At 57.9% G+C, this 13537-nt stretch overlaps 1 protein-coding gene across 1 annotated transcript; it reads right to left on the bottom strand.

The window, feature by feature from the left end:
* Positions 1–6752: 6752 nt before the first annotated feature.
* Positions 6753–8358, bottom strand: HOXC12 (homeobox C12). The gene is made up of 2 exons (XM_056120094.1): positions 7722–8358; positions 6753–6991 (listed from the first exon to the last, which is right to left on the bottom strand). The coding sequence occupies exons 1-2, from the start codon at positions 8356–8358 to the stop codon at positions 6753–6755; spliced, it is 876 nt and encodes a 291-aa protein (XP_055976069.1).
* Between the last annotated feature and the right edge of the window lie 5179 nt (positions 8359–13537).

The raw sequence follows: 13537 nt of genomic DNA, 5'->3' as shown, positions 1-13537 counted from the left end.
TTGGTTGGCAAGAGGGGGGCTGCTCTGGGATTTGGGAGGGACCTTTGCTTCATACTCTCATTAAAAATATAAATTAAAAAAATTTCAAACAGGAGCTGGAGAGATAGTACAGAGAGTAGGCTGTTTGCCTTGCATGCAGTCAACTGGGTTCGATGTGGTCCCCCTAACATCGCTAAGAATATTTCCTAAGTGGAGAGAGAGGAGGAACCCCTGAGCATCACTGGGTGTGGCCTTAAAACAAACAAACAAGCAAAATTATTTCAAATAAACATGACCCAGCATACCCCCAGAACCTGACAGTTACACTCCTGACCAGCCTCCTGTGCTCCCCACTCCCCCAAACTAGCCCAGAGTGACTCTATGGTATACTTGTATTAGGGTTAGAAGAATAGTCTTGAGACATGGAACTAATTTTATTATGCTAATCCCATACTCTTGATGGCGTGGTTATACAGTCAAATCTGTTTCAAGGAACTTAACGCTCTAACTATAGGTCTTGACTTCAGACAAGAGATGAAACAAGGACAGAGATAGGAGACCACTTATAAAAATAATCCTTACAGAGGCGAATGTTGAAAGACAGAAATAGGGCCAGAGTGGTATTCCAGGGGGTAGGAAGCTTGCCTTGCACGCAGCCAACCTGGGTTCAAACCCCTCGGCACACCGTATGGTCCTCAGAGCTCCTCCAGGAGAGATCCCTGAGTGAAGATCCAGGAATAAACTCCGAGCATCACTGGGAATGGCCCCCAAACAAAAATAAAATAAAATAAACCAGAAATATAGATAAACAAGAAGAAGAACAATAACAGCAACCAGAATGGAAGAGACTTAGTGCATGGAGATTGTCACTAACAATGCCTGAACTTCCTCCTGCTACTGTTTTTAAGATTGCCTGAAGGACTGTGTATTATGAATCCAATAAAATACAAACCCAATGAGTATATTTTAATGTATTTTTGGCACATACACCATATATGTAAACGTTTTACTGCATAATTTTTTCACATATTGGCTAAAGACGTTCTTTCACTACATGAATAGTATGATGTATTTTTCTTGCATTTAAGTATGGATATATGAATATTTGGATGAATTTTTTACATGCTGATTTTATATGCCCTGCAGAGCATATAAGCCCACGTAGCTAATAGCTGCATATGTAAAATGCAAGCACGCTATTTATATATGTAAATGGATTTTGTGTGTGTGGTAGGGCGCATGTACACGCTATATGTAACCTTTTCTTCAGTATATCGCTTTCCCACACGCAGTTAAATGTCACTCTGTATCCATTTTCTAGAGAAGCCTACTTTCCAAGTCCCGAATGTAGAGGCGATACTGTACTTGTAAGTGATTTCAATAGATTGGTTATGTCGACCCAATGACCAAGTGTGCATTTTATGGAACATCTTCTCCACGCTCCGAAGGTTGGTTTACGCCTTTTTTACAGGGAGGTTTCCTAGCAGAAATCGCCAGCGAGTTCCGATCCACAGACAGACCCGCCGGTGAAGGAAGTTCTTGGCGCCGGGTGGAGGAAACTGACGAAATGAAGGCTTGGCCGGCTCCAAGCTCCCAGAAAACCACTCGGGTCGGAAGGGAACCGCCGAGAAAGCGGGTCTCACTGGCGGGCATCTGAGCTTGGTCTCCGAGTCCCCCGGCCCGGTGCCAGACGCACGGGGGCAGCTCGGGCTTTGGAGCCTGGGCCAGAGCCGCCGGCCGGGAGAGGCGGGCGGGAAGGCGGGCCGCCCGGCGCGGTGGGCGCGCTGGTGCCTCTCGGGGGAGGGGAGGCGCTTCGGAGGAAGACTGGATTCCGTGGCCGGCCCGCGCCTCCCACTCCCGGTGTCCCCCAAATTTGCAGGGGCGCCCGGGGATGTGCGGCGGGCCGGCCGGGTGGGACGCTGGCGCGGCGGTCCCCACCGCTCTGGCCAGCAGGGGTCATCCCGTCCTTCGCGGGGCGGGCACGGGGCGCCGGGGCCTCGTGGGCCGGAGGGGCGAGGAGGCGAGGAGGCGAGGTGCCCGTGGCCTTTTCCCCGCGGCCCCGGCGCGAACCGAAGCCGGGACCGGACGGGAACCGCAGAGCGAGGTGCCCGGGCCGCGCCGCACCCCGGCCGCCGCGCCGAGCGCTCCAGGCCCGGCTGGAGGAGCGACCTCGGCGCCCGCGTCGTCCCCGGCGGCCCGGGCGCCTTTGTCTGGTCTCGGGGGTCTCCCGGGGAGCGGCGGCGCAGGGCTGCGGCGGCGCGGCCGGGGCTGTGCGGCGCGGCGGGCGCGGGCCGGGCGCGGCGCGACTGGGAAGCGGCCGGCGAGCTGCGGAGGCAGAAGCGCGGGGCGGCGGCCCAAGGCTCGGTGGGGACGGGGCGGCGGCCCAAGGCTCGGTGGGGACGCGGTGGCGGACCTGGAGCCGAAGGCCCACCTCGCTCCAGTGCCCAGCGCAGCCCTCGACTCCCGCCGGGGACCGCCGCGCAGAAGCGGGGACCCCGGGGCGCGTCTCCGCGCACCCGCCCGGGACCGAGACGGCACGCGCACTTTACCGGTAACGCCGGGTGGGTGGGAGGGGGCTCCGGCCAGTCCGGAACCCAAGGTCCCGGGGGTTGGCTTTGTTCGCCGATGGGGGCCTGAGGTCCCCGCTTCGCTCAGGATCGCGAGCCATCGATCGCCCCGGCTTTCCGGCTGCATTAGCATCCGCAGCGCCCGGGCTGCCCGGCTGTCTCCCGCCCGCCCGCCCGCCCGCTCGATAGTGGGGTGAAAGACACTCGCTCCGTCTCTGCAGATCGAGGGAGCAGGGCCGGCTGCACGACCGGCCGCATCTCGTGCACGACTCATCCGGCGGACACAAGCTTAGAAAGACGAGGAATCATTTTCTACCCAACCGCGGGGACAGTTCTGCCCTTCCTTTGCTTATCGAGATGAACAATGAGAGACACGGGTCGCCTTAAAGCACGGAGCAGACTGTCGTTGGAGGGCGAGAGCCAGACAATGATTGCGACAGAGCCGCAGTCTACGCCCAGACACAGAGCGCAGCGCTCCGTGAGCACTGTACATGGGAGTTCCAACCTTGACTTTCTTTTTTGGGAGGAGGCTACATCTCCTGACCTTTTCTCTAGTGCGTGGGTCTCTACGACACTGAGTACACACCTCCCTACAAGGTACCTTGCCCTCCGATCCACAGGTCTCCCGGAATAAGCCAAGGGTCAGTTTTTCCTGACTCCTTAAATTCCTTCTTCCTTCTGAGCCAGAAACTCCATTCACTTTTCCTGTAGGGTCGTGTTTTCAGAAGAGGGTGTTCACTGAGCCCTCAGATTTCACTCTTCAGCCCCACACACTGCCACCCCTTCCCTCACCCTGCTCCTGGCTATTCGAAACTGCCTCACAGTCTTGCCTGCACTCTGGGAACTTTATATGAGCCTTCCTCAAAACGTGGCATCTTTCTTCCTACCCACTGTATATGAAAGCTGCCGGCTAGCGGCAAAGTGAGAATGGGATTTGATCTAAATTTGCTAGATTTCTAGTTGCAGACATACGGAGAAGGAGGGAGGGAAGGAGGGAGAGAGGGAGGGAGAGAAAGAGGGGGGAGAGAAAGAGAGGTTTCAGAGCTGGAGGCATAGCTCAGAGTCTGGCTCAGGGGGTCCCCCAGTTATGGTTATGCGAGGAGCAGGCTGGGGATTCGAGGGGAATCCACAGGATACTCAGGTCTGTGGACTGTGTGAGAGAGCACAGAAGGAGGGCATTCTTCCTACCCAGAAGGGGTCAGGTGAAGGTGCAGAGAATAAAAGGGTGAAGCTGGGACCCTAACACTAGTCTGGGTGTCTGTCTGGCATGGCCTTAGGAGGTTGCCGACCTGAGAGTCAAAACCTGTTTCAAGGGGCTCTTATGCCCCCTGCTCGGTGGGGTTAGCAACGCACAAAACGTGCCTCAGAAACTGTGGGGCATGCCCACCAAGCCCAGCTTCCTCTCCAGAGCCCCTTCGCCCTCTAGTTCCAGTCCACTCATGCCCCTTACCAGGCTGCTTAGCTTCTTGGGGGTCCTGCATCTCAGACTTCCTTTTTCCGGCACTGTAGCTGGTTCCTGACTGCCCACTCTGTCTCTGGAGCACTAGGACTTAACTCTCCTCCTGAACTCTGTCCAATCTTACCACCCTCCCTTTTCTCTCTGTTGGTAAATTGCTTGGGGCTGAAGAGGGCAGCTCATCAAAAGATCTCAGTTTCTTTTCTTTCTTTCTTTTTTTTTTTTTTTGGTTGCTGCTGCCATGGTTCTTCCTTTATCATTAGAAATTTATTATTTTTATTATTGACCTGGGCTAGTGAAAATAAAATGAGACCGAGTTAGGAGACTGGCTGTGTGTGGCGATATTCTTTCTGGGCAAAAGAGACCTTGTGTGGGAACCCATTTTTATTTTTTATTTCTAGAAAAGAAAATCACATCTTCATACAGTCATGTTTTAATTATCATTAATATTAATATGAAGCAACTCTGTACACGTACTATATAAAGGGAAAACGTGCTGAAGACAGATGTTTGAACAGGAGGGCACACTAGAGAGCTGGGGTAGAAGAAGAGGGGGCATCTACCCACAAGGTTACACTAGGTAGTAGCAACAGACAGAACAGGACACAAATTGACAGAAAAGCTCACAGACATCAAAATTTAAAGCAACAGGAAGAATATTGCATATCTTAGTCCCTCACCCCATTCTGGGGTGTTCTGATCTTGCTTCTCTATTAGGCCTTGAGAGTCAAGTAGAGTGGTAGAGCTTGAACCCAGCACCCCCAGAGCCCAGGAAGTCACAGGAAGGGCTGCTTAGAGGGGTACGTGGGTGGCAAAGGGGCGAGTGCCCCAGTCCACGGGGGCGGGGGAGTGTGCAGACGCTGGAGTGGGGGCGATTTCCGTGAAACAAGTTCACGTGGGTGGGTGTTCAGGGGGGAGTTCAGGGGGGATCCCATGGTCACTCTGCAGGGCTGAATTGGGGAGTATGAGGCCGCCAGCTTGCAAGTACAGTTGGACAATGGGTCTTTGCAGGAGCATGCTGGGCTTAGTTCTTCTCACACTAATATTGTATCAGGAACTTGAAGGGGGGGGGTGCTGCCAGGAAGGGCAGAAACTTGTGAATTGCTTTTGGAGGGTGTTTAGGGGAGAGAATCCCCAGGCAAGAAGAATTGCAAGTTAGCAGTACAGTTCCACACTATCCAGCTTGAGATTTATCTCCCATGGTTCCCTGCTTCTCACCCCTTTGCTCCTGGCCAGGGTAGGTCAGCAGATGAGTTGGAAAGACTCACCCAGAGGGGTAGAGAACAGAATACAAGGGAAGCAGGTGGTTTCCTTTACTATTCTGGCCTCCTAAGCCAGCCCACGGTCTCAGGCTGAGGCTGCAGTGGGAAGGAGACTGTTAAAAAAAAAAAAGGTCTTGGAATGGAGAACCACTCTGTGGTCTCTAACCAGTTCTAGAGATGAGTCCCTCCATCCGCTTTGGTCCTTGTACTCGGTGGCTCACTGGCCTGGGAGGCAGAGGCAGTGGATCCTGAGACAAAGGGTGACGCTGGGAGGGAGGGTGGAATGGGGGTGAGTCAAAGAGAGAAAGGGGGTGGGTTAAAAAAGAGAAAGGAGATGGGTGGGGGGCTACAGTGCCCCCCTCCTTCATTGTCACCAGCCTGGGAAACCCGCCTGAGTAGGGGGCCTTGGAGGCTGGTATCCCCTTTGGGGCGGATTCTTCTCCCGCCTCGTAAATTATGCCGGTCCAGCCTCCGGCCATGACCATGAACGCCAGCAGGGAAGGCAGAATCTCGGTGGGGCCTCAGTGGCTGCAACAAACTCTCCAGGCCAATCACTGTCAGCTCTGCAGCCCCTTTCACGCCCCCTGGGCTTCCAGGGGGGGCCGGTGGGGGGTCTCAGGGTGGCGACTGATCTTGAAGCTACCTCGGATTTACTCCCAATTCCCCACTTGGGTTTCTCTGTGGCTGCCTCAGTGGCAGGAAGGGTTAGAAGAGAGCACACCTGTAAGCAAATAGGCAGGCAGGAGTCTCAGGGGAGGGCTGGGCCTCCCTCGAGAGCTTTCAGGCAGCTTCTTCCAGAGAGAACTTGAGCCTGATGATTGTAAGGATCGCCTAGCCCGCAGCCCGCTCAGTCAATCATGCCAGGCCCGGAGAACTCAGACTCCCAAAGACTTGTTCATCCTTCTGTTCTTCCAAATTGTACTTCCCTCCTGGAGCCCCTCACTTCCTCCTGGTCTCCCAGAGCTATGCCCCTCCACATTCTCTGCCAATTCTCGGCCTTTGCTCCCTCCTCTCAGCCTCTTCCAATCTCAATAACTGTGAGTTTGGGGAGCTTTGGTTCCACTGTCCACCCCTTCCCCCCCACCCTGCCTACCTCCCCCAGTCTACTCCTGCAGAGATGTTTAAGAACATGGAAGGAAAGTGGTGGGAAGGGGCACCTGGACTGCCTCTCCTTCAAAGATCCTGCTAGAGGCCCAGCACCCCTCTCTGGCCTCAAACCACCCCTTGCTTCTGGCCTGACCCCCCTCCCCCTGTGAGCTGGGGCCTTTCTCTCTCCCTAGCTGGGTTTCTCCCCTTCTCTCTGGGACCTGGCAGGACTTGCTGGGGATGTGCGGGAGGGAACCAAGAACAAAACAGACAAGAGGACATCCAGAGAGGGCCTGCCAGAGACGCCCGGCATTCTAAGTGGGGCCTAGGTCCCAGGGAGCGGCCCCTCTTGCTCTCTGCAGAGACAGGCTCAGTCCGGGGCTGGACCCCTTGTCTTGCCCCCTAAAAGAAGGAGAGGGCTTGCTCCCTCAACAGAAGTCTTTTCTTTTTCATTCTCCGGTTCTGAAACCAGATCTTGACCTGCTGGTCACTAAGATTCAAGCGGTCTGAGAGTTCCCTCCGGCGCTGCCGCGTGATGAACTCGTTCACCAGAAACTCTCCCTCCAGCTCCGCCAGCTGCAACTTCGAATAGGGCTTGCGCTTCTTCCGGGACCGGCTGTGGATCGGGTACCAGGGCGCGCCTGGATGGAGACGAACCGGCAGGGTTGGCCAGAGTTCCCAAAGGTGACAAGCCCAGAGCCCGCGGTCCTTCCCGGCCCTTTCGCTTTGGCCTAAGGCTTGCCCAGGTGCGTTCTCTCCTGGCCCCCCTCAGAACTCCTCCTCCACACTCACCCCTCAAAACTCCCTCGCCTTCACAATTCTCCTTCCTCCCTTTCACTCCTTCCCCTTGTCTCCTCACTTCACAGTCTCTGACAGGACCCCGACCCGACCCTCCCGTTCCTATGCCCTCCCGTCTCTCCAACCTCTTCTGAATATCCCCACCCGGTCGGTTGGTCACCCTCCTCCCGAAGGACATCCCGGGGTCCGTTAGAACTGACATGGTAACGTGCAAGTGGCAAGAGTTAACCTGGCCCTCTGGCCTTCTTAAAGAAAATCTATAGGATTGGGGAGTGTGGGCTGAAGGAGAGGCCCTGGAGGGGCAGGAACCGAGCTCCCCTGCCCCTCCACCCCCCTGGGGAAGTCTGGCCAGAATCCCCCCTCCTCCAGAGCTCCCTGCCCCCTCCAGCCAAAGCGGGCGAAAAAGGGACATCCCTGCCTTTCTTTTACGGGGATATTTACATGTTTATAGGCCCCCCCACACCCCTGGCGCTTCTTAAAAGAGGCGCGCCCCGCGACACAGCGTCACCCCGGCAGCCCTAGCTCTGCCCTGGCGGCCCTCGCCCTGCCTCGCGCGGGGACGGGGGTCCTTACCGCTGCCCGGGAGCCCGCCGCCGGGGTTCAGAGGCGACACCAAGCTGCCGGGGTCGCCCGCACCGGCGCCCTTGTTGCCCTCGTTGAGCAGGGACGAACTGGAGTCGGATTCCAGGGACTGGCACGAGGGCGGGTCGTGCGGGGGTCCCGCGCCCCCCTCGCCGCCGCCGCCGCCGCCGCCGCCGCCCGCGGCCGCCGCGTAGTCGTACTTGAAGCCGAGCGCGGGCGGCCCCGACGGCTCGAGCGGCAGCAGCGCGGCCCCCGGGCCGACCCCCGGGCCGACCCCCGGGCCCGGCTCGCGCGCGCGCTCCTCGCGCTTCAGGCCCGCGCCGCCCTCGGCGCACGGCTCGCGGTAGTAGCCCTTGCTGTCCTCCACGCGCGCCAGCTCGCACGTGCGGCCGAAGGGCGGGCTGAGCGACACGGGGCCGCCGAGGTAGGGCTGCGGGTACCCATTGCACGGCTCCGCCGACGGCCAGGGCAGCGAGCACACGTTGTCGCGGCGCGGGTACGACAGCGACGGCAGCGCGGGCAGCTGCGCCCCGGACGCGCGGAAGTTGGGGAAGTAGAAGGTGTCTCCCGTGTGGATGTTCACCAGCGGCCCCACAAACCCGGGATTCAAGAGATTGTGCTCGCCCATTTCCGCGAGGCCCGACCGGCAGCGTCTAGTTTATTGCCATCTGACATTAAACATAGTTAAACCTGCACCGGCCACCCATTGGCCGTCCGGCTCACGTGGGCGCCGCCGCCGAGGGGATGGGTGGGGACAGCGCGCCCCCCACCCCCACGCACCAACTCTAACTTCCCTTTTCCCCAGTTGCGGGGGGGGGGGCGCGCAAAACGAGGGGGCAGATTTATTCGCCGGGTTCTTCTTTTTTTTTTTTCTTTAATCATATAAAACGCAACGCAGAGTGTGAAGGCGATCGCTCGACACGGGGCGAGAGGGAACGGGCCGCCAAAATTACCCGCACACACGCGTTTCTGCTCCCCTACCCCCCCCGCCCCCCACTCCCATGTATTATCTTCTCGCCAACAGCTGGCCGAGCCCAGCCCGTCCCTTTTTAATTAGCTCCTTTATTAACTAAAACCGTTGGAATTTACAATATCTCCCCAATAAATTACTATTAGATATTGTGTCATATAAAGTTTACTGGCTGTTTAAGGAGACGGATGAGCCCTTTGGCTCGGGGTTTATTTACAGTAGAGGGAAGTGGGGGTAAGGACAGGTTTCCCTGCCTCTGTAGCTCCCAGCCCTGGCACTGTTGCGTTTCTCTCCCTCAGCTGTTTCTGCTCAGGAACTTGGGAGAGACACTGGGGTCTTCTTCTCCAGCAAGGACAAGGAGAATTGTTTTGCCAGGTCGTTTCCTGAGGAACTTAGGGGAACCACCCAGCCTCGCACTTCTCCTCCGGTAGAGAAGGGATGCAGAAGCAGCAGAAAAAAGGAGGTACCCAGCTTAATTAGAATCTGCCTGTCTGCTTTTGAAAATATGGAGTTCTAACTGTCCTTTCTTATGGCTTCTGAAGATTGGCGGGAGGCTTCTGTCCAGTGAGGGGGCTATCTTGGAGACTTGGCACTGGGACCTCAGCTTGACTGGCCGGAGAGGTTCCCAATTCCTGGTACAGAGAAGACAACACACCCCGGAACTGGCCCAGTATGTTGCAGGGATCGTCAAATGCTGAGGCCAGTAGATGTGCTGGGTGTGAGGGAAAGGACCCCGGAGAATTACTGTGTCGGATGCTAAAAATTATGTTTATCTGCTAACCTCAGCTGTCCCTTTCAGAGAAAGCGGAGAACTCAGCTCTGACCATTAGCGAATTTAAATCAGCATCTGGAAATCACAGCCTGATCTCAACTAACTCCCTAAAACACAATAAGCAAATTAAGGTGGGTGGGGGAGGGATGTTCAGAACCGAATGTATTATACTGAGGTCTAGTCGATAAGTATTAGAATTTATACATGGTCATTTCCACACATATCCCCGTCATCACACAGCTTTAAGTCATCCAAGGTAAGGGAAATAATGCGACCAATGTCTCAATATGAGAAAACACCAGACGGTTGAGAAAACGAGACCGAGTAAATCAGAGAGAATCGGAGAGAACGCAATCCACAGAGGCGAAGGTTAAATAGCTGAGAATGAGAGGGAGCTGCAAAAGCAAACCAGGCAGAAGATTCACCTCCCTCTCTTCTCCGGCAGGACTCTCAGAGAGAAATGTAGATTCTTGGAATTCCACCGCTCCTGGGGTGATTTCATATACCAAACCAAAGCAGAGGACTGGGACAGAAATGTGCTCGCGATCTCATGAAGAAGCTCAGTGACGCCCCTAATCTCCCCTTCTCTGTGCTCCATGCATCCCAACACTGCCTGGCCAGTTTCTCCTGCCGCCAGGAAGCAACCCGCTGCCAAGGAGGAGCCCAAATGCGGAAACCCGAAGGCCCTGGGTTGAGCTGTCAGCCCGGAGCAGTTATTCCATTCAGATCTGCAGCGAGCCAGACGCGCCCAGGAGCGGGTGGGAGACCGCCTGCCTTGGCCCTTTGTGCCTAATTGATGCCGGGTCTATGATTCTGCAGAGTGCACCTCACAGCACCCCAGCATCTTCGTCACGACCCCCCTTTCAAGAGACATTCATGAGCACCCCTGAGATAGAATTCTTAATGTACGGGGGAGTCACTCATTTATCATCAAGATAAACAGGGCGTGGCTTTAATATTGTTGCTGTTTTCAGCCCGAGGCTAGGTCTCCGGGCTGCCAGGCCTCAGAGCAGCGGCTATTGTTGGTGCGAGGGACGCCGGAAAGGACCCAGTGAGCAATCACGAATCCTAGTGTGGCGGAGGCTTGGCCCCATTTTTCTCCCGCAAGCTCTCATGACACCGATCTTAGGGAAAGGGGACCTCAGGATTCTCAGCCTTTCTCCATTCGTCTCTGGCTGGAGAATCTGTGACCTGGCTGTAGCTTTTCTCGAAGCCCTTCCCCGGTAGGCAGCGGGGCTTGCGGAGACGCGGCCACCGGTCGCAGATGCGGCACCCGGACACCCGGACAAGAGGATGCAGGGAGGTTTCCTTCCGAAACACACTCTTCCCCTGCGATTTGACCCCAGCCCCAAGACCGGTTCCCCGGGGCTAACGGACTCCGAGGGTACCGGCACACGCTGAACCCCATCTTCCTTCCGTCCAGTTGCCCCGGTCCCTACCGGGAACGCTCAACAAAATTTGCATCCTTAAGTGTCTTGCTCAACAAAATTTGCATCCTTAAGTGTCCTGCTCGTCAAGACCCGTGGTGAACCTTGGGTTCTGCGGGACTCTGCAAAGACCCAGACATCCACGAGCCTCGCTTCTCTGAGAAGCACCGCGGCGGCCCGAACCGCCTTGGTCCGGGCGAACCCCACCTTCCACTCACGCAGCTCCGCTCCCCTTCCTTGACCGGGCTCCGACTCACAGCCCTAGAGAGCCGCTCCCAGCCTGGGTCCCCAGGGCCGGCGGGAGGCTCGGGTGCGAAGCTTCAAACCTAAATCCTGCCTTGGCGAGAGCTGCTGACCAGGAGCCCGCAAGGACCGGGCCGGAAGACTTCTGCGAGGGTCTCGCCTTCCCGGGCGCCCGGAGGCTGCATCCAGCCAGGCTCAAGCCGCGGCCACTTCGCTGCCCAACGGCAGCGCTGCAGCGGACTAGTCCGCGGCTCGACCGCGGGGCGCGCCTGTGCGTCCCCTCGCCCGACACATTCATCAAACCACACGGTCAGAAGAGGAGGCCTGCTCGCTGGCCCCTTGGCCACGGACTCCGGCTGTGCTGGCCTGGATCAGCCGTGTCCTGCCCGTTCGCTTGAGGGCTCATTCAAACCGAAGGCAGGGGTGTGATCCGAGGCCTCCCTCGGAGACCCGCGGCGGCCCTCGAGCTTCAGCGCATCGTCCGCCCGGGGGCTGCGCCCGCAGCCTCTCCCCGCGCTTCGCGCCGGCTCCATCCCTCGCGCATCCGCAGTGCCGGGTCCCCAAGGCCGAGCCCGGCGAAAGGAGCGCGCTACAAAGTCGACGCGGAGGCCGGCTCCGAGCGGCTGCGGGAGCCCAAGGCCACGGGGCGCGCGTGCGAGAGGCCGCGCTCGGCTTCCCTACGGGAGCCAAGTCGGAATCGCACGGCGGGCGCGGCGCTCGCATCCCCGGGGCAGGTCAATCGAGAGGCCGCGGCTGCCCGGTTCAAGGTCACCGCCTAATTTGCGAAAGCCGAGCGGTCGCGTATGCAAATGAGGCAGGGCCGGGGCCGCCGGAGGGGAGCGACCCGGAGCTAGGCCGGCGGGGAGAGGAGAGACGAAATCCGGCGGAGGGGCACCGATCTGAACCCTGGTGCCACCCCTCAGCCTTCTCCGATATCTCGATACCAGGATACAAGGACTGGGAGGGGACGGCAGCGCAGGCTTGGACCAGACCTTTGTCCCGATGGACAAGGCCGCGGGGTGGAAGTGGGGGCTCGGTCGGTCCCTTCTAGCTCCTCTTTGTGTCCACCTGGCCTCCAACCTTCCCACTCCAGGATTTAGGAGGTGACTTGGACCCACCTGACCCAGGTATTTCTTTTCAGATTTTGGCTCCAGGTTCCGCAGCCTGGACCGCACAACGGTGTGAGTGGAGGGGAAGATGGGGGCTTACAGAAGCCCCGGATGGGGATCCCAGTCAGGCTTTCAGGCTCACAAAAGCTGCCGGGGATCAACAGCTTTCTCACCTCCCCTTGTCCTCATCCCCTGCTGCCTTTCCTCCCCTCAACCCACAAGAGCCAGCACAGTGGTCACTCTGGAAATGGGGAAGGGATTGGGGGCTTCTGGGTGAGCACCTTGGGAAGACCACCTCTTCACCCTTCACCTGAGCATCCGTAAATTGGCCACGTCTCCCCGTTTTCTCTGCCCGTTGGGTGCACTCATATTTTGTGGACTCTGACATTTCCCCCCTCCTGCCAGCAGAGGATCTCCTCCGCCTAATGAATTACTGAGTGTCAGGGAAGATGTGATACCAAGTCAAAACAAAACACAGCACTCAGCCTACACCACACCCACAGCCGCCTGCCCAGTCAGTGGGAGCCCAGGACCAGGTCTCTGGTTCGTCAGAGCCTGGGATGGAATGAGGACCGTTGTGTGTCCTCTGCTCCTCGTCAGCCCCTGCCCAGGTGGCTCCTGCCAGGCCTGTCCTGGAGTGGGCCGAGATCTGCTTAGGGTCTGTTCCAGCCAGGCCCAGGTACCCAAAGGACTTCCCAAACCCAAACTCTCAGTTTGCGGGTGCAAAGGGGCTGACTGGGGTGTGGCGGCGGATCAGTCCAGAAGGCAGGGGAGGTGATGAGGCAGAGTGTCGGGAAGACCACAGGAGTCTGGCTGAGCCCGTAGGGCAGGGGTGCACTTACCTCTGGAGACGGTGCTCAGACAGGTGCGTCGGGGCGGGGGTTCTCGGCCTCTAGAAGCCCTCTGGGTCCCCCCACCCCAAGGCCACCCGCAGGCCCAGCCGCGGGATCTGAGGGCGGGGCGGAGGAGGCGGAGGAGGCGGAGGGAGCGGCCAGCGGTCGGCGCGCGGGAGCCGAGCTGCTGAGCATCTCTGGAGAGCCGCCTTTTATGGGCGTTATTAGCGCCCCTGTCTAGACTGGCGACGACACCTCCTCTGTGTGTAAACAGAGGCGGCGGGCTCTGGCGGGAAGGGCGATGGCGCGGCGAGGGGGCCAGCGAGAGACCCTCCCCTCCTCTAGCCACCGGAAGATCAAGGCCTTTTCCACCCCCACGCCCGCTCCCCCCTTCCCTTGTGTTCCCTGTGATGTCAAGGTCAGAAAGACCTAGTCACGGTCAAGGCTAAGAGG

This window comes from Sorex fumeus, unplaced genomic scaffold, assembly GCF_029834395.1.
Source record: "Sorex fumeus unplaced genomic scaffold, SorFum_2.1 ptg000042l, whole genome shotgun sequence".
Taxonomy (NCBI): domain Eukaryota; kingdom Metazoa; phylum Chordata; class Mammalia; order Eulipotyphla; family Soricidae; genus Sorex; species Sorex fumeus.
The sequence above is the reverse complement of the archived record's forward strand: the minus strand, read 5'-3'. Positions and strand labels throughout refer to the sequence as shown.

What these genes read in the sequence shown, in the direction of transcription:
- HOXC12 (XM_056120094.1), bottom strand. Translation starts at nt 8,358, where the DNA reads ATGGGCGAGCACAATCTCTTGAATCCCGGGTTTGTGGGGCCGCTGGTG. An exon ending in CGGCGGGCTCCCGGGCAGCG is followed by an intron (nt 6,992 to 7,721) that starts GTAAGGACCCCC and finishes GTCTCCATCCAG; the next exon opens with GCGCGCCCTGGTACCCGATC.